Source organism: Montipora capricornis, chromosome 3 (genome assembly GCF_036669925.1).
Source record: "Montipora capricornis isolate CH-2021 chromosome 3, ASM3666992v2, whole genome shotgun sequence".
In the NCBI taxonomy this organism is placed as follows: Eukaryota; Metazoa; Cnidaria; class Anthozoa; order Scleractinia; family Acroporidae; genus Montipora; species Montipora capricornis.
In genome coordinates this window covers 17,796,602-17,817,657 of record NC_090885.1, presented here as the reverse complement: position 1 = coordinate 17,817,657, position 21,056 = coordinate 17,796,602, and the positions used below count along the sequence as shown (strand labels likewise).

General features: G+C 40.2%; 1 protein-coding gene across 1 annotated transcript; it reads right to left on the bottom strand.

Moving 5' to 3' along the window:
- Positions 1 to 2,478: 2,478 nt before the first annotated feature.
- On the bottom strand, positions 2,479 to 10,149 carry LOC138042476 (uncharacterized). The gene is made up of 5 exons (XM_068888383.1): positions 9,964 to 10,149; positions 8,412 to 8,706; positions 6,607 to 6,719; positions 5,389 to 5,572; positions 2,479 to 4,265 (listed from the first exon to the last, which is right to left on the bottom strand). The coding sequence occupies exons 1-5, from the start codon at positions 10,051 to 10,053 to the stop codon at positions 4,207 to 4,209; spliced, it is 741 nt and encodes a 246-aa protein (XP_068744484.1). The 5' UTR covers positions 10,054 to 10,149; the 3' UTR covers positions 2,479 to 4,206.
- Between the last annotated feature and the right edge of the window lie 10,907 nt (positions 10,150 to 21,056).

Below are 21,056 nucleotides of genomic sequence, written 5' to 3'. Positions count from 1 at the left end.
GAGTGATATTACCAGATATGGAGATGAAACTGGATCTTTCGTTTCGATTTGGAACGTTTCAGTTTCCAAACGATCATGATCGGACAAAACGGGTATCATGACAATATCTATCGTGCTATAAACTGCGGCTTACGCACAATTATCATTCCTGCCAGAATAAAAGTAAAACTCTCAGTTTGAAAAGTTTTGAGTCATCATTCGACTCATCCAAGAGCAAGGATGGCGCTCAAAGAGGGTTTTCTCCGGGTATTTTCTTTGCTCAAAAACCAACCTATGGTTTGATAGTTGATTTAGTTTGATTTCTATACAGTTGACACTTAAATAAAGTTAATTACTATTATTGACAAAAAAATTGACATTTACTTGTGAAAATACATTGTTCGTGGTTACGTCGTTTCATCCCGACCAAGGGACTCATCTGACCTTTCTGCTTTGTAAACTCGTTGGGTATCACGCCCAAAGTCCCGTTCGCTAACAAAATGATGACAGCAATGTCGCCTTATATTTTATAAGGATTCCATTAGTATTAGTACTAGAATGATGTATTGGTACAAGTGCATTATGAAATACAAATGAGCAAGTCAATTTTTTTTTCTAAGACCGACAAAATTGAACGGGCCTGGAGGAAACGCTGATGGAAACAAAGAATTTCGAAGGATCGATGGCCTGTTTTGTAACACAATTTCTGGCGTTCCCAAGTTTCCTTAGCAAACAATATCAATCACAATATATAATTATAATGAACTTTGACTGTCAAGTGTATTTAGCGCTCAGGGACTAACTGGGAAAACAGTATAAAAGTCGAGTCAAATCAACACATATCAAATAATGGGTTGTTTTGTAGGAGAGGGGAAAACCGGAGTACCTGGTCATAAACCTTTCGGAGCAGAGTAGAGAACGAACAAACTCAACCCACATATGACGCCGAGTCTGGGATTCGAAGCCAGGCCACATTGGTGGGCGGCAAGGGCTCTCATTAGATCTCTAATAGGCCATTTATTCAGATTGATAGTGGAGCAGTGAGGACAAAAACAATAGAAACACGTTGGAATGAATGTGATAAATATTTACAAATCATCCACTTTCCTTTGTCTTTGTCATCTACACCTCTCTTTCAAGCTGAATTTTATTATATCGAAAAAGGCCTATTGATGAGACAGCAAATCAATACAAATCAAATGTTTTTCTTTTAATAAGACGAGAAAACCGGTGTAAAATAACTTCGCTGCAGTGCAGAGAACAAGGAAACGCAACCCACAAGTGTGACAGAGTCCGGCAAGAGACTGGGACACATTGGTGCTCTCGCACCACTGCATCAACACTGAATTCCCGTTAGGTTTTCGACCAGAAAATCCAATTTTGAAGCAACGATCTGTCTTTCAACAGATTTACAAGACCAGATGAAACAAAATAATTGCAAAGTTTCGTGTACATGAAAGGCCTGGGTTTGGAGACAGAGAGAAATATAAGGTCTCTGAAAAGACGCCCAAAATGTTTCGGGCGTATTACGAGGGCCATAAATCTTTTTGTGTCTGCAAACCAAGGCGGTCTCGAGAAATGAAACTTTGAAATGATGCTGTTCTTTCCTATTTTGTAAAGACCAGGAAAAGACGCTTAAAGCCAATTGTGAATCTGCGACCCACCAGTTTTGAAAACTGTTTTTTTTACACGTTTTCAATGAACCAACATGCAAAATGAGTCTGGCGAGCTTTTCATTTTTAAGATAAAGATGGAATTGTTTCCTTCGCGATAGGTGGAACGTAGTGTCACTTGTAACCATTGGCTTTTTCGGGCCGCAAAGCTACAACAGACAAAGGAGTAGATTTTTCAAAAACTTAATCTTAAAACGTCTTAGTTCGTAAATAGACCACATACAATGTTAACATTGTTTCCAGAGGAAAGAAACCAGGGGCCCGGACATGTTTCTTTTAGTTAGCTTGAAAACATGTTAAAAGATCGGCCTTCCAAAATAAGCGGTTGGCAGTTTTACAAGTGGCTTTTCGGACCCGAAAAGTTTTCGGGACTTTCGAGAAACGGGCCCCAGGCTCTCTAAGCTAAAGTAATGCACTCTCATCCACGTTTCTGATGTCATCAAGAAACACACCCATTCTGTCAAGGCTCTCCATTAGAAGCGCGTACACCTAAAGCAAACAAAGCGAGGGATTTATTCAGCGTTCATTTAAGCTTAACTTTGGCCGACAATTACTTTATACAATTACTTTATTAAATGTGGTAAATGGAAGGGATACCGTGATAATATTAGTTTTTACACCTATTAGGGGCTTTAGCTTATAGTCAAGAGTTTAAAAACAACTGAATATTTTTCATTGCATTTGAAGGGGAACTGAAGCCATAAATTGAGGATTTCTTTCTTTGAAGCTTTGGCCACGAATACGCGGTTGATGTTTCAACTTCCTTCATCATAAATTGTAAGCTCAAGCCCACAAAAGGGAGACCGTGTAGGTCTGGTCTGTTATATTCCTCTAATCAAGTTTTATATTTACAGTGAAGTCAAACTCTTCCGCTGATAATACTTTGAGCCGACAATGAATGATGAGGCCCCAAAAGCAGGAAAAACGCAACTTCAAATTCAATTTTCTTGCTCATATTAAAGGAGAAGCAAAAGCAAGTATCAAAACTTCATAAGTACAGCTCACTCTTCCTAATAATCAAGGAAAAAATAATAATACCAGTTTAGACCTTAAGTTCTCCTTTAAACAATACCAAATGGGCATGTATTCACTTGCAACCCGAGATAAAAGTGAAGACACACAGTAGCGTACTCCAATGATGGGGCTGAACTATCATTAGCTACAACTGCGCTCGTTTACAAAGATCTTTTACTTGCCAGTACTATTGATGGTAACATGTTCCTTTGTAAGTTAATTTACTATTCGATGAAATCGCTGGGTATTACAATGTTTATTCGCTCTTTTCGCAAATTAACCAAAGCCTCAACACGTTATTAATAGACTAAGTTCGTCCCCTTCAAAACGGTCTCGTCATACAGAATAATCAGCAATCTTACGAAATAAGGATCGGACACCTTTTGGAGCAGTTTGTTCTCTCTTTGCATCGGTTTAAGTCATAGGATAGCTCGATCCTCAAAACCAACTTTAAAAATCCAAAAATCCAATAACAGCTGTCAAACAAAAAATATATATTGTTTAATTTTAAACACTCTCTATTTCAAATTTTACACTACTCTTGAGCTCAGATGAAAATAGGGGATTTTCCAACAAGTTGTTTGTTTCTCACAATTACGCAGTAAAAGAAGCGACAAGAAAATCTTTTTTTTAATGAGGCAAACTAGTCTCGATCAAGGCTGATGACACGAATGTCAACTGACCGGAAGAACAACCAGGGAGATTACGCAAGGACGACGACAACGTCTACGAGAACGCAAAAAAAAAAAACTCTAATGACCAAAAACAAAAGCTCTGCACTCCCTGCAAGTTCGTTTTTCATTTTGGTGCATTTCTTTGCCGCCGTCCTCGTCCTGACAACGACGTGAATTGACCAATTTTCAGGTTGTGCAGAGGACGTGAGAACCAAACGAAACATTAATATATTTTCTCCCCGAACAACCAAACAATTCATGCCAATTTTATTCCTGCAAGTTTCATACGCACTTTCCATTCCGAACGACCTCGGGTTGTAACGAAGTTATTACAATAACGCGAAATAGTATTTTTAGACGACGTTCTCTTTGGCGGCGTCGTTGTCCTTGCATAAGCTCCCTATTGACAGCTAAACGTCGCCCGATGTAAAGGAATCCGGAATCCAGCAAATGTGAGGCTTTGGAATCTGGAATCAAGAGCGTGGAATCCGGAATCCATAGTATGGAATCCAGAATCCGGCATCCATTTCGGTGGAGCCGTGAGCTTGGAATCTGGAATCCACGACTCGGGATTTAGAACCTGGATTCCTTTACATACGGCGATAAACGTAAATAGAAATGCTTTTAGTCTTCAGCAGCGTCAAGTGTCATCTCGAGCTCTGTCCAATCCTTGTCAGGTAGATCTGAGGAGTAAATTTCAAATTGTGTTAGTTTTATAAAACTTTGGGTTATTTATCTCTCACATATCAGCTATCAGACTAAGGAAGGAACTAGCAAAAGGTTACTTAGCCTGAGGGTTGTTCCAGAATCGGTATTTAGAACCTGGATTCCTTTACATAGGGCGATAAACGTAAATAGTAATGCTTTTAGTCTTCAGCAGCGTCAAGTGTCATCTCGAGCTCTGTCCAATCCTTGTCAGGTAGATCTGAGGAGTAAATTTCAAATTGTGTTAGTTTTATAAAACTTTGGGTTATTTATCTCTCACATATCAGCTATCAGACTAAGGAAGGAACTAGCAAAAGGTTACTTAGCCTGAGGGTTGTTCCAGAATCGATGAAACAGTTACCTGTCTCCCTGGGATAGAACGTGTGATCGCCTTGCAGAAGGGCGGTTGTCAAGAGATTTAGTTTTTTGCTCATTCCAGTCTTGTTGAAATGTCTAACTCATCGTTCTTTATTTTAAACTTCACTTTAATCCATAAGTGCAATATTGATACAAACTACTTGAACAGCGCGTAACAGAAAGATTATTTGTTTTCTTTTATTACAGCCTTCAAGGCAAAGTATCTCATAGTAAACTGTTCTAAGCCTTCGTGGTTCTTTAAATTAATTTCAATTTGAACACATGCATTGTTCTTGCGTAAGGGATAATAGAGAGTTTAGGTGCATATGTCGTGTTTTTGCAGTGTCCTTTGAGAGGAACTGAGTTAAGCCCTTGAAGAGAACTACTGATGCAAACACTGAAACAGGTGATGCAAGCTTCATTGTTTCTTGGCTCGATTACCAGCCTCTGTTTCGAGAAATGAGCCAGTGGTCACTCCTTAGATCACGGCTGGACGCGTGAGGTGAGGCATTGTAATCTCCGCCAATCAGACACTCGTCTGCACAAATCGAGCAGGTATAAATTATATTTTTTGGTTCAGTCAAATTGTGGCTGCGAAGGTATTCTTTGACCCAGCCTGTTTGAGCTTTACAGTGCTTTTAAGGTGGGAAACATCCAAGATGTCACTAATTTTCCAGTTGGTGCCAAGAGCAAAATACGGCTTTCAAATGAATTTCTATGGCAATTTATCCTCAGAATTCGCTAATGTAAGAGCAAGTAAAATTAAAATTGCTGCTTAGTTTATTACTCCTGTGAGCGTGAGGTTTCCTTAATTTTTCGTCCCGTCCAGCAGTTTAGCACAATATTGTAATCAAGATGAAATTAAATTGTTCTTTTGGTTACTATGAATTGAAGTCGACCTATGACCCAGTCAGTAATAATCCCGGCGAACGCTGCATGATTCTTCATTTCTTTTCAAACAACAGATATGTCATTCCCTTACTTACCATCAAGCAATTTGAAAATAATTCCACAGCTCTGAATGTCTTCTCTCGTTACTCCAGTAAAATCAAGTATACGCTGACTCGTGGTTGCTGGGATGTACATGCTTTGCAGAAATTTGCAGTCGCCACTGGTCAACGGCACAGGAATTAAAATCCTCGTCTCATCAGTGGTCAATATTCTTTCAAACTGTGAAGAGATGGCACTGTGAGCGCGTTACATGTATCACTTGATTTTCGCAAGTTTGCTATTGCACTGGTTTTGCTTTGCCACTCGTGATTTGCCAAAATAGTGTGCTTTTACATCGTTAACCAATCGAAAGCAAAAGAAACAATACCGGTTACGGGGGATACCGACTGTTAACGTGTCTGTAGTTTAAAAAATATGCTGCCATTTAAAAGACATAAGCGGCCAGGGGCCCTTTTCTCGAAAGTCCCGAAAACATTTCGGGCCCGAAAAGTCATTTGTGAAACTGCCAACCGATTCTTTTGGAAAGCCGATATTTTAACATATTTTTAAGATAACCAAAAGAAAAAAAAAAATGTGAAGTCGCGGCGGCGGCGGCCGGACGACTTAAATCCTCTCCGTTCTTGAAATACAAACGGATTCCGAATTGTGACACCCAAAAACGGCCCGTAAAGTTTCGGGACTTTCGAGAAACGGGCCCCAGGTTTTGTAAACTATACAGGATTACAATCAAAAGGGAAAATCAAAAAACTATGTCTTCTACCCGGTCACCCATCCCAGTACAAACTCCTTCAAACCGGGATTAACTAATTGTGTGGCGAGTTACCATACATTTGTCCGAATTTAGCGAAATCCCGAGCAAATTGTAGAAGTTCTTTGCCTTTGGCGTTCTATGTCCATGTAATCATCTTGACTTGCTCCGAGTGGTTTTCCCCGCGCTTGCCAGTTTTGGTCAAGGAACAGTTAGAATATTTCTTAAAACCAATCAAAAGCCAAAAGAGCGATGATGCCGTTCTCTTTCTCAATATCTTTGTCACTGCCCTGAAATTCTCCTCCCTCTTTTGTTGTTATGCTGATTCCTGATCTTGTTTACCTACCTCGTTCCCAGGGTCTCTCTTCTGGAAACGAGGTTGCTGTTCTACCTCCTTCCCCGTCTTGCACAGATGTGTGAATCAATCAAGGGAGGTATTCCCCAATCCCCAAGCCTATATCCTTCAGATCTACTGGCAAGTTAACAATTTTGTTTCTTGACTCACCCATCCCAGGTATTTTCTGACCCGCGCTTTTCGTTGCTCTCGGTTCTTCTCTGTCATTAGAACCGTCTTGTATATAGTGTTCATCATTTTAATGTCTTCGGTAGTAAAATAATCTGGAGCCAAAAGTAAAATTGCAGCAAAATTACTGAAACCATTTTCTTTATATAATAAGCTCGATAGTGCACGAATTTTGACTTGTTCTGGGAAAAATATGAGCACGGGTTAGCTCCAAAGAACAACTTCTAATTTTGTTATCGCCTAAAATACCTCAAGATCCTTGATACCAGAGCATTTACCTTAGCTGGTCCATCTGAAAGGAACATATTACCTTCAAAGAGGGAGTTTAAGCACGCGACGTTTTGATGCCTCGGACGGAAACCGGAAGTAAACATTTCGTATGCCAGGAGAGTGATCTCTCCAAGAAATTTAAAACTTTAGCAACGTTGCACCGGTGGCTCAGTTGGTTGGTCATGCGGGAGGACGTGAGTTCGACTCCGGCCGGACCAACACTCAGGGTCTTTAAATAACTTAGAAGAAGGTGTTGCCTTTGTAATTATATCTGCAAATGGTTAGAATTTCAAGTCTTCTCGTATAAGGACTGCAAACCGGAGGTCCCCTTAAACAGTATGAGACGTTAAAGAACCCACTCACTATTCGATAAGAGTAGGGGACATAGTCCCCGGTGTTGTGGTCTGACGTTATCTAGACGGGGAAATCTTTCATTTCCTAAAATTAATTGTAAACTGCGTAACAAGCAGTCTGCCTTAAGTGCCCCACAAAGCATTGTAAATTAGTCCTGAAAAGCCCCCGGGGGAAAGACTATATATTTGCATTATGGCAATTACTTCGTGACTATTGTAAGATGTTAAATGCGACAAAGGTGTGGCTTTCAAGAAACAAATAAAAACATCTTTATTTCAAAAGGCATAACCCACTGACTCCCTGAAGCACCAAAATCGTCTGGCGTTAGACATAGTAAAATCTACTAAGTCCCAGTGCAGGGATGGATGGGCTAAAAGCATTTTCTACTATCTTAGTTTCAATGTCTTGTTTATATGATGTGATTTTATGTGTATATTTTCTCTGTATAAAAGCAGCGAATGTTCAATAAAAAGGTTCTTAAAAACAACACAATATATTTGGAACAATTTCGGAGCATAGAGCAGTTTTCAATGGGCCCTTTCACGGTTAGTTTTTCTCATTTGCATTACAATATCATCTAGCATGCATGCGAGGCAATTTCGGGCTATTTTGTAGTTACATTGTAATGCAAAGGAGAAAAAGTAACCGTTAAAAGGGCTATTGAGTGTCGAAAGTAATAGCGAATTACTTTTGTTTTGCACTAAGTCACTCAACGTGATTGGTTCAAAGTTCTCGTGCCACTTTTTCAACCAATCAGAAGTACACATTTTTACCGCGCTTTGCAATTTGTGTCGGGTACGTGTAATTACTTCGAGTTTTGATTGGTTAACTGGACTTTCTCCCTTCTTTTTAGCAGGCCAAAGTAATTACTTTGGTTTTGGTTTTACGACACTCGACTGAAACTCGCTCTATACAAATTGGAAACGTTTGTTAAGGTGATAGACACATAAAGAGGTTTTAACAGCACAGCTGAACATCGTTTATGATAGTCTGCGCTAGATTCATTATCATTATTAATGCGAAAGGGCGGTTTACAAGTGTAAATTTTGATTCCAATCGAGAAATTTAGGAGAAGAGATCCATGTTTTGAAAAACACCAGGCAATGCCCTCCATATCCTGCCTCATTTGCTTCGTTTCTTCGTAACCTAAAGCTCTGACGTACCTGGTAAATCGTTGCCATCTGCATCCCGATCAATTGGAATCCCTGCATCATCATCATCATCTTCCTTAGTTGCTCTTGATATTGTGGACTTTCCAGCAAACCCCCCTTTCACCAACTCCAGCTTTTTGCTTGTTTCATTGTACTGAACGCGACAGTACTTGAAGAGAATTGGCCCCCATGTATTCCTAGTTGCCACACCTAGAGGGATGATTTTTTCCTTGTATGTGCACTGGACTTTGGGTTTCAAAACCTTAGCAAGCTCTGATGGAAGCTCCAATTCTGCATCTATTCCCCACTGAAAGCAGAAAGAGATGACAAAAATGTCTATAACATCATGATACAAATTGCATATTAAGGAGCTTAAAAAAACAACGATGACTACAGTAACGAAAATACTATGGACTGCGACGTTAACGGAAACATCACCTCAAAACTTTGCTCTATTGTAAGTCTTTCGCGATTCTTTCATCTCGTTCTTGTTCTATAATTATGTGGCGGAAGTATTCTACAAACAAATTGGCTAGGAGCGGTTTCAGGGTACAAATGGAGAATAAGGGTTTGCATTTGTACGCTTACAAGTTGTCGTCAAAATCTCAAATTTGGTGATTTCTCGTCATTGTTATGCAAAGTACCGCAAAAATTAATACAAGACAAAATGCATTGCGCACGTGCAGCACAATTGTGGCGTTGTCGTTACCTATGGTTCCGTCCACACGTATCCGTATTCGTTTGAAAACGCAACAATTTTTCTCCGCGAAAAACTTAGGATTGTGCAAAGTTACATTTTGAAGCGACGTTTCGTCGTCGCCGCCGTAGTAAATCTTCAAGTCCCTCGTAATGCCGGCTCTAAACCCAGGAGTCATATCATAACTAAGTGGAGTACGATCGTCCGGGTGAGTGTAGTGCTAAGAAGTACTGTTTTGGGTAACATTGGTCGATGTTTCCACAACCTCTGTGGAAGTCATCTTCTCTGCAGAGTCAAACAAAAGTTGTCGAAGCGTTCATCAATGTCATCCAAAACAGTCCTTCTCAGGACCACACTCACCAGGACGATCGTACTTCCCTAAGTTTTGCACATGTATTATGTTAAAATTACACACTTCGAGACAAAACAGTTGCAAGACGTTTCCTTCCCGACGAAAATCCGAAAAGGCACAAATGTTAGCGTATTTCGTGTGTGCTAATGCTTACGTCATACGGGTAAAACAGACTTGAATTAAATAATATTTTTTCAAAGATTGAAAGGAGAGTTTTCTTTTCCCCCAGAAAAAAAATGTATTTTCAACATTTTATGAGTGTTAGAGGTTCCCTTTGAAGGAGGAAGCTTACAGAAATCGCAAATCGGAAAAGAACATTTCCCAAATCCGCACAACTACAACTGATACAAAATGGAAAGCCCGAAGAGGAAAGACAAGTCGAAACCAACCTCGTCACCGGGGTCTTCTTGGAGAGTAGACCCTGGGGATGAGGTTGAGTCGAAACAAAAAATTAAGTCAACAAAAATGAAAATATCTGCTCCAAACACAAAAAGACGACAGTAAAGGGTAACTACCACATGTTTCCTGTTTCCTTGAACCTCAAATCTTTCGCTGTAAACAACGGATGTTACAAGAAGCAGTTCTTGATCTTGTAAACAGTTCATCTTGTTGGTATCCAGTTCAAAGCTTCTTAGTATTTCACGGAGGTCTAAATCCGATAATTATTTCTGACTAACTTTCCCAAGCTGGAGGTCTCCAAGGTTGTCATCAATAATCAGCGATATCTCGCCTTTCCTATGGCTGCAAAAAAATCATTGTTTTTGTAAGTCACTCATTGTAGTTAACAGCAGCCCATGAGTAGGAGCGAACAACAGCCCTATATTCCTGTCAAGGCGTTTTGACAGACCAATTTATTTGTAGATTGAATTTCCCGCGATTGAGACTCCCGCAGGAGCCTGATTACCAATCACAAAAAACTAACTTGACGTCATAGCGTCGCCGAACCGGAACTGAAGGTAGTATAAAAATAAATCAGTCGGTAAAAATGCCGTGAAATAGGCTTAGTATGGGAGTTCTTCGCACCTAGTCCAGGACGACTGAGTCACCTATTTTCTCTGTCTCCCGAGTGCCATTTATTCTCAAGCTCTATTCGATCCTTTATCACTGGGGGTTGCCATTCCCCTTTCTCAAAATGACTTTTCCACGAATTCCATTTTAGGCTCGTGGGTAACGGAAAATAAAATGTAAAAACAAAAAACAAAAAGAAAAACAAAACAATATATATATTTATTAAACATGAGATTTTATTCCATAAAGCAAATTTGTACAAATCTATACGCTTTATTTTCGCACCTGAAAAAAGGCTATACAGCCAATCAGAACGGCTTACGGCTCTTTCACATGTGGAAGTATAACCAATCAAAGATAGCGTAAAGGCCTTTCCAAGCCAATCACTCGTGCATCTCGTGCATCTCATGCAAATCGTACGTTGTTATTGAATCAAATTGAATCTATATTTGGTTCTATCGTAAGTCAGTTTTTACTGGGTTACCAGTATGGCAATCCCAGTCGGAAAATGGGTAATATTTCTCCGTTTTATTTTTTTCCGTGTCGGTAAAAGTCTTGCCTATCACTCCCCACTGTTTTTGTGCATAGAGTCTTCTGTGCGTATTTTGTTAGGTTTGAGGGGGTTGGGGTAATGCGTAGATTGCTCTGGTGCACTCAGGAGAACATTTAATTAACCTGCAATGGCGTCGAAAGTCCTTGTTACGCGAATGGCGTTTTAGCTCATCTTTAAACAAAATATACCCTTATGGAGCTCAAGAATGGAACGTCAATTGGATAAACAAGACAGGCGGTGAAAAATGAATATCTGGAATCTTAGAAGCGATGAGTAATGGACTTCGACAAATCTTTCGCTCGCCGAGCCGTATTTCTAATATTTTGCCAAGTGTGGTGTTATGTACAATACTGAAACCAAATGGAAATTTCTCTGGTAACTTATGGGTTCAACAAAGAACAAATCGAACACCTGAAGTGGATACGGGATCTCTGTTGTCTGGCTATTTGTATTTATTACAGTCTTCTTGTAAGAACTGGAAATTTTACTAATTCTTGTTAACCTTCAATGGCGTCGAAAGTCATTGTAACGCAAATGGCGTTTTAGTGGATCAGAAATTTATTTAATCGCATATGCTTTGTGACACGGATTGTGTGTCTTGTTTGCACGCACGCAATTGAAATAGGAAGGGTTCATGAAAATAAAAATAAAAATTTTGACGCTGATGAATAATAAAGTAGCTGCTATTTCCAAAACGATGGAATTACCTGGTGATAAATAACCTCGTCTTGGAGAGTAAAGTATTGACTTTGCCGAAACACTGGTCAACCTCAAGAGTTGGGCGATTGTGATCTTTGAGTTGAATTCGCACATTTCTTCTCAAACTTTATAACACTTGAAAGAAAAAGAAAACTAACAAAAACAAAAACCTTGTATCTTGCCATCATTTGCCACAGATGCTTCACTTTTTCGCGAGTAAACGCGCTGCGGTAACCTGATCACGGCGCCCGCTGAATTCGATGTCACTTTCGATTTTGCGATTTGCTTGTGCAGCCAAAAGTACAATAACAAAATTGAACGTAGCAAAAATCCCCCAAAATGTTTGTCGCTGATCGTAACTTTTTATTTTCGCAGTTCAAAATTAATGTTCAATTCTTTTCATGTCGTAAATTCTATTGCTGATAGCAAAATATTTTATTCTCGATCGACCGTCCTGAAAACGTCCTTCTGCTCTTCCTAAAAACTATATCAATATTTATTTACTTTTGCATCAATAATTGTTTTGCATAAAGCAAACTAACAAAATCTTTACTTTGCTTAGTTCGCATTTGTTAGCGTTACAATAGAATTTTCGGCCCAATGCTTTTGTTATACGAAGTCGTATAATTTTTAGGTCACCTGTCCAGATACTTACCCCGCCGGATAGCGCTTAACTTTAGTGAACTTTGTATTACAAAGCTGACAGATGCTCAGACTACACGCTTAAATTTGTGGTGAAAAGAAGTTGTGCGGGAACTTGAAAATGATCAACATGTCAGCCCAGACGCCAATGTTTGTCGATTCCCTTTTATTTTCTTCAATCTTTCTGGGTTTAGTACTTTGCTAGTAACTACATGTCTCTACCATTGCACTACAATGATATACAATACCAAAACAATATCGTGCACTGTTAGAGCTACGTATTACGCAAAGACAACTTGAATCTCCTGGAAGACAAAACGCAGCTCAGTTGACAATATGGAATAAAGCCCTGTGTTACTTTACTACCACAGGTAAGCAGTGCGTGTCATGGGCTCCTGTTTTTTCTAAACATGACAGGAATTTCTTCTTTCTGACAAATGATTAATTAACAGGGCGGTAGCCAGGTTTTTAACCTCAGAAAAGGATCTGTTTCGTCGTATGAACGTGTGAGCCAAAGGGCCTCTGCTGGTATGACTTCTGGGTGACCCCTTACATGGTCTTAATGACCCCCGACTTGAAAATTTGCCTGGAACACTGCACCATGCCACAGGCAACCCAGTGTACGCTCACCGAGCGTCTAGCTCAAGTTATAAATCATCTTTGCAGCAAAATGATCACTGGAAAGCACGTGGCGTGTTTTGGGCAATGCACAATAGAAGGCACGCAAGGCGCTGTTTACATTGGTTATTAAATGCAAACCACTCACTGTGATGCGTTGTTTGGATTACTGCAGATCGACGTTGCCGTTGGCTTAATCGATTTCTTCATGGGGTGCTCAAAACACATGCAAAGAAAGGCACACGCTTTTTTTATTTTTTTATTTTATTTTTTTTTATTTATTTTTTGCCACAGAAAGAAGAAATTAAAATACAAATATGAACAATCAAAAAAGAGAAGATGGAAAGAAAAATTATTGAATTACATTGGTGGCGAGGAGGCCTAAAAGAAACTACTAAGCTTATGTAAATTAGGCCTCCCCAAGTAAAAGCATCTATCTATTGTTGACATGCAAGTTGGCAACGGAGAATACAATTGTTACAAACATTTAGTTATTTAACGTGTTGAAATATAAAGTAATGAACGGAAATTAAAAACAGTTTAAACTTACAAGTTGGTAATGAAGCATACAATTACAAACACTTAGTCATTTAATTAAGGTGTTGAAATATGTAAACAGTTGTGAAAGTAAAATTACAGGGTGAAAACAATTTGACACAGGAAGAACAAAATACTTAATTTTCAGAATAGTTATTAACCCAGGCAATGAACACAATCGCTAATATGGAACCCACGCAGGGGACCCACACTTAAAGATGTCGAGCGTCAGCTTCGAAACGGGTCGTTCGGCGAACTGAATGAAACTGAAATGGACGCAACTATTGAAAGCGATACAAGTCAAAATACTAATTTTTTAATAAGCAGCGGATACTTTATTTCTGAAGATGACAGCGACAAAGAAAATAACTCGACAAACAACATAGACGCCATATTGGAATCTTTAAACATTCGCACAGCGAGCCTCCAGAAATAGCCCCCCCCCCCCCCCCCCCCCCCCCCTCCCGCCTCAGTGTACCATTGACCAAGAAGATAAGATTTTCTCTATTGCGTTATTTTGTTTTTCATTGTTAAACTTTTTGTTTCTTTGTAATGGTCTTATAGCCTTTGTTCAACTATCCATATTAGCGATTGTGTTCATTGCCATCTTGTGTATATAGTTCTCTAACTTCCAGTTTTACAAGATTTGGTATCATCAGTAGAGACTGTGATCAGCTCTTAATTGATGTACTTTGAAAGGCTGTCCTGTTATTTGATTCTCAATGATAATAAAGACTTGATTCCAAAGGAGAAATACAGATCTCGATATGCAAAAGTGTGTTTACTTTAGTTGTGATTTGCGTGTGCATCGACATAGATGTGACCGAGATCCGAGCAGAATCACAGAGAAAAGGCTGAGACGCCTATTTTATAAAAGCAGAAAAAGGAGGAAACTTTCTGGAACACAATTATTTGGTTAACAATGTACCGAGGTCATCCACATTTCATCACTTGCTCGTAAACACAAGTATTGGAGCTACCTATCTTAGCACGTGATATGCAGCACTTTTCCAAAAGCGTGGATGAATAGGTGAATGCTAAATGAAAGTTAAATTTAATACAGAAATCAGGGATACCCGGTACGATTTATAAAAAAATGTTGTTTCACTTTCTCAGAAACGAAACGTATTTATTTTGAATTCAGGGTAAACTGTTTACACAGTGAGTTAGGGTGGCCAATCAATACAGAGCTTGTTATTGGAAATCTAAACATCTACGAGACACAAAAACAAACTTGTGAACACGTGAACCTGAAGTGTCCCAAATCATAATGCTGACAAACACAAAAGCGAAGGAAAAGGATCATGCATAGGACGTTTTGAATATCTGAATGATTTTGGGTTAGATTAAAGCGGTATATAATTGTTAAAATTCCCAAGTTATCCCTTTTCGTGTTAATTAGTAGTGTAAACAAGTCTTTGTAATAAATTGGGTTAACGAGGAACCAGTAATTGTAAAGCTAGTAATTGCTATGGTTCATATGTAACACATGCAATAGAAGATTTACGGAAAACGGAATTTGAAATGTTATGCAGGTGTATGTATTTGAAGGTAAAATAGATGTTTGCAGATTTTATGATTCGAAGTATTGCACAAGTATAAGAAGTATTGCACAAGTATAAGAAGAAATGAACAAGTACAATTTAATGGTCAATGAACATAATGGACATCTGACAATCAGTTCGAAAAACAAACAAGGTCGCGCTGTTTCTGTCATTCCGTAATACAGCTCTGCAATAGCTCAGATAAGTACCTTTCAGGCTATTACATCGTAACATATTTCTCAAGAAGCCAAATAAATATGACATACCGAGATATCCACACTACAGTATTTTGTCTTTTCTTCTGCCCTTACCATTCCGGAAACGAAACACTATTTATCTTTGTTTCGTATCTATTTGGACTTCAGGGTGAACTATTTACACAGTGAGGCCAATCAAAACAGAGTTTGTAATTGAAAATCTAAACATCTATGTATTGTAAAAACAAATTTATGAATATGTGAACCTGAAGTATCGCAAGTCATAATGCTGACAAACAAAAAGCGAAGGAAATGGGTCATAAATATGAAGTTTTCACTATCTGAATGATTTTGGGTTAGATTAAAGCGATATATTGTTGAAAAATCTAAAGCTATTTCTCTTCGTGTTAATGAGTAATGTAAACAATCTTCGCACTGGTGAGTTGTAGTAATAAATTGGGTTAACCAGGAACCAGTTATTTTAACGCTTGAACCGGTAACCGCAAACCTCAAAAAATCGCCAATCCGCAAAATAAAAGTCCAGCAAATTTTCATGCTACACGGTAACAGTAAAAGGCAAACCAAATGACAGATGAAGAAAACATAACATAGTTTTTTTTTACATAAAACTCTGATTTTCGAATTCTCAGCGAAGGTTAAATGAGTGCGTACAAACAAGAAACAGCAGCTATTAAATAACTTTTAGTCTCACAATCCATGCCAGGATCTTAAAACAATCATAGTATTGGAGAATTGGTGCAGCAGCGATCAATTGCTTTGCGTTGTTAAAGGCTCTTTCTTGAATCTCCGTCCAGGAGAATGGGAGGTCTTTCTGGGTTAGGGCAGTGAGGGGTCTAATGACAGTACTGAGATTTGAGCAGTATGGCGATAGGAAGTTGGCCATTCCGAGGAATCGTAGGAGGGCAGCCTTGTTTCTTGGCGTGGGTATCGCAGTTATAGCAGTGACTTTGTCAGGGTCGGCTTTCATCCCATTGGCTGTGATGATGTTACCCATGAACTTCACCTCTGTTAGCTTGCAGTTTGGTGGGGTTTAGTTCAATGTTCTTTTGGAGGCAACGTTCCATTAGGGCTACAAACCGACGATCATGATCTTTCTCAGCTTTAGTGAAATCTGTTCCTTTTCCCAAGACCAAAATGTCGTCAGCTACAGAAATTATTCCTTTCTAGACCCTCTAGAGCAGAAATAAGTCGCATCTTAAATTCTTCAGGGGAACTTGAGATCCCGAAAGGAAGGCGTCGCCAGCGGTAGCGGCCATAAGAGGTGTACATTGTGGTCATGTGCGAGGACTCTTCATCCAGGGGTATGTGGAGGAAGCCATCGCGCACATCAACAAGAGAAAAGCATTTGGCATGAGCTAGTCTATGAAGCTGCTCGTTGAGGGTTGGCATTTGGTACACGGGACGGAGGATGGCCTTAGTAATGGTCTAACTGGGGTCGATACAAATTCGGACCTCGGTTCCACAACCTTAGTTATGATGCCAGCTTTCTCGTATTTGTCTAGAGCACTCTTTTCCGCAGCCCGTTTTGCCACTGAGATTCGGTGGATGGGCATTTGAACTGGCGTTGCATCTTGTTTGGTTTCAAAGTGCACCGGGAGCCCAAGACAGCCGAGGCCTTCAAAGTTCTCAGCATATTCCATTAAAATGTGTTCTTTCTGAAGTATTCCAGCGGTAGGTAGTCGCCGTTTAGCAGGGATGATGATTGGTTGAGATGGAGAAAGGAGTGGGTTACAGGTGCTTGGTCTGTTGTTGTGGAGTTGTTTGATGTGGTTGCACTCTACTTACTCTTGGGTGTCCTGTGCTGTGTTGCAGGTGGCAATTGTTACTGGAGGGAGATAGGGAGAAGACAGTGTCAGATTCTATTCTGACAAATCCCAATCTTTGACTGTCACCCCCTGATAAGAGGGCTGGCTTGTTGGCCATGATGTCGTCTGGCAGGATTTGGAACGTTAGGGTGTCATAGTGGTTGTTCCTGTGGCTCACTAGCTCGACTTGGCCCAAAGGTCTCAATGGGCGAGTGTTCCCATATGGGTGTAAGAGATAAGGTGATTTTGACATTTGCACGTCTCAATCCAGAGAGGTGAGGGTACTATGAGATAGAGTGTTGCATGAGGCTGCAGTGTCAATCTGGAGTGTAATTGGCCGGAAGTGTGAGCCGGTAGCTGACAGGGGTAGTTTTACAAAGTATTTCCTCTTCTTCTGTGTAGTTTCTAGAGAGTAACATTGCTCGTGATAATACTCAGCGTACACCATGAGGTCGGTAGGTTCGTCTTCATTAAATTGCAGGTGATGCACATTTCCTGTCGTCGTTCGCTTCCCATGTTACTGGGTGTTTGGCTGGGGGTCCGGTTGCTGCTGGTGGGAAGAGGGTATGAGCCTCTCCGTCGTTGTGGGGGTGGGCGGTTTGCCAGGCACACATTGACGAAATTGTCATTAATGCCACACTTTGAACATGTTTTGCCCCTTGCTGGGCATTGTCTCCACGGGTGAGGTCCCCGTTTGTCTCCGCACCAATGACATGTTCCAGGCTCTCTACGTAGCTTCATTTCCTTATGTTTCACCCAGTGGACTCGACAGTCCAGTTCGTCGATGTTTGATTTTGAAGAATCTGCTATCAGCTTGTTTGCGGTGTAGGAAGACTGTAAGGCCTTGGCTTCGGTCACCACATCAGCCATGCTCTTAGGTGTGTTGTCGGGCTTGAGATGTGTTTTGAGCAACCCGGCTCGCATGGCGTCGTTGTTGAGACCAAATATAAATTTGTCGTGATACATTTCATCACTGAGTTTTCCATAAGAGCACAGACTTCCGCCTTGCCTAATCCTAACTTCCCATGCTTGTACCGATTCGGTCAGTGTTTGGCTAAGGCCCGAACTGCCGGTCGAACCTGTATAGTGTAGGCGAAGTTTGTCCATCGAAATCCAAGGCGATCTCAGGTTCTATTGTGTATCGTATGACCTGAAGGGCTTCGTCTGGCATGGCCGACCGAAGCGCGGCGATTTCGAGCTGTGGTTTATTATAATAATCGGCTGGCGCTGTCACTGGGTCTTTATCCAGGTTACAGTAGTTCGCTTGAACGCAGTAGTCATTGAACCTGACTTCGAAGTTCTTGAAATTTTCGGAAATGTTTCCGGTTAGATTGAGTTCTGGGTTCGTCGGCATGAGTTCGTGTATCCAATGTAGCGTTGCGTGAAGAGGTTTTCTTTTCCTTTGATCGACGTATTTGCTGTAGTGGTTCTAAAAAAGGTTTATCCCACTTCTGACACCAAGCTAAAGTTTAGCGCTGTGTATCAGAAGACCAAGCATAAACGAGACGAATTATAAACACAGATGAAGCTGTATTTCCGCCATGTGCGATCTCTACGTACAACATTCATATCCCGGATGAGGGACTGAGAGGGGTCTCGGGGCCAGTTCCCAACAAAACGTGGTGGAAGAAGTAACTCCACAAATTCTTTTCTTGGACACTAAACCTTTTGTTATTTCCACGGATGACTTATTTCAAGAGGATGCATATTTCGAAAAAGTGGTTTAGTCGTTTTTTCCTTTGTTCAGGAATGAAACTGGAATTAATAACAATCATCTGCACTCTTTTTAGACAGACTGAAATAACCTATCTGTTTGCTGGTTTGTTTGGCTTTAAATCACTCCGTTTGCCACGTTGTTTTTCGATGTGCCTTGACACTGACAAGAAAGTGTAGCCCTTATGTTAGAAACATGTAATCTCAATGAGTCCTCGCAAACGTAAGGAGAAATATCACCAGCTTGTGTTTCCAGAAGTTTGTTTAGAGCACGTGTAGGTAAATTTTTTGGAGATCTTATTTGAAGTTTGTTCTTTCTAGCCGATTCTGGTTCTAAGCCAAGCTGGCGTGTTTCAATGAAATACATCAAAATGTAAATGATTCGTTTTAAGAGATAAAGTGGAATAAAGTACGTACATCCTTGTTTGACCTTGAACCCGCAAAGACGATCTGTCACATCACGAGCTATAGAACGTCTGTGATTTCTAATTTTAGCTTGATTCCTATTCGCTGGCTTTTGACAGTCAACTCTGAAATGGCTTCTTTCCTTTTCCGTTTGCTTGCTGAGGATTTGCTGGTTTTCTTTTAAAACTCTTGCGATTCAAGAAAAAATTAATTGCCTAACTGGTGAATTCGACAGTAAATTTCGGTGGAAAAACCGATATCGCACTCATTCCTTCGTGATTCATGCGATCAGTCGGTTTTTCGGGTGAAATTAACCGTGGAATTGACTAGTTAGGCAGCGAAGAAACTGACATAATTAAGCAATATCCTGGAAAACCAAAACGCGGACAATTCCAAAGCCTTTTATTTTCACGAATCCTAGAGCCACTAAGAATGAATAACGCGGGAGCTCCGCTTTTAGGCTTGGCTAAATCTAACGCTTTAATCCGTTTTTACTAACACCACCTTCTAGCCTGTCCTCCAGCCCATAATGTTTTTCAAGGTTAGTTACCAGGCTCCGTGGTCCTTGAAAATGCCTGGGCAAAATGGCTTAACAAACCGATCTGTGTAAAACGCAGAGGACTGCAGACTGCAAACGGGGGATAAAATGCAGACCGAGGTTACAATTTAACTGTTGAAAAAGCCCAAACCCATTAGAAATGCTAACAGTTAAGCCTAAATATTGTTTTAGGCCTAATTAGGCCTAAGGTTAGCATTTCTAAGGGGTTTGGGCTTTTTCAACAATTACGTTATAACCTCAGTTTGCATTTTACACCTGGTCTGCAGTCTGCAGTCTGCGTTTTACACTGACCGCTTAACAAACAACTCACACGAATCGTCACAACTTAATTCATTTATAAACAAACCCATACCTGGCCGCTGGAGCATCACTCCCTTTTTCCATCAGTTGCCCTTTCGTTATCTTTGATTCGACGTCTTTCAGAAAGTCCTTTTCGTTGCTGTCAACGTATTTTTCCAGGCCATCAAGAATTATAATTTCCTTCTTCCCAAAGGGACGTTTCCAAATCGATCTTTTTCGTTTGACTAACAGAGTTAAAGGTTTTACTATCTTTGAATGTCCATGCAACAGTGGTAACAAGTTAGGGTCATCGAAGTTCTCCTTAGAAAACTTATAAAGCAGCTCCTCGATCATGATCTCAAACTGAAATTGAAATTGTCATCGGAATCATTGTAGTGTCTCTAAGACGTCCTTAGTGAGTTCGCTGGAAGCAAATTCAAGATATACTCGTAAAACAGGAGCGAAACGATGGTTGCTAACTTTTCCGACTACTTTAAAATATATTGGAGGCCAAACAATTCCAAATATTTTCGTGTAAATATAATGGAGCTTACATGAAGCTCCATAAATGGTAGCTATACTAACATCTAATAACAAAAGTGTTCCAAGTGTCTCTGGATCTAGCCAAACCTTGCGATTTTGTGGGGACTGGAGAGTCAAATATACCAAATTCTTTAAGGGGCGCTTCAATGTAGGATTCTTAAGGCGCTGTTACACTGCGAAATGTTTCGTGGAACTCGTCTCGCTACAATGTCGCTAAAGCAATGCAAGACAAGTTGCACGAAACATTTCCCATTCTAGCAGCGCCTTTAGTACAATTATAACGGCGTGGCTGGAGTTTGGCTATTCCAGGTGGTTCGAGAGTGTTTTGACATTAGTTTCTGTCCTCCCTCTATCATCTATCCTATCTGTATCTCATCTGTAAGAAGAAAACAGCAACGAAATTATGCTTGGGTCACGCTTTAATTCATACATCATAAGCGGGATATGGAAGCAGGGGCAAAGTTTCGCTCGGTACAATGGGGGAG

What these genes read in the sequence shown, in the direction of transcription:
- LOC138042476 (XM_068888383.1), bottom strand. Translation starts at nt 10,053, where the DNA reads ATGAACTGTTTACAAGATCAAGAACTGCTTCTTGTAACATCCGTTGTT. An exon ending in AGATGGCAACGATTTACCAG is followed by an intron (nt 6,720 to 8,411) that starts GTACGTCAGAGC and finishes TTTTGGCTCCAG; the next exon opens with ATTATTTTACTACCGAAGAC. An exon ending in TCAGAAAATACCTGGGATGG is followed by an intron (nt 5,573 to 6,606) that starts GTGAGTCAAGAA and finishes ATCTCTTCACAG; the next exon opens with TTTGAAAGAATATTGACCAC.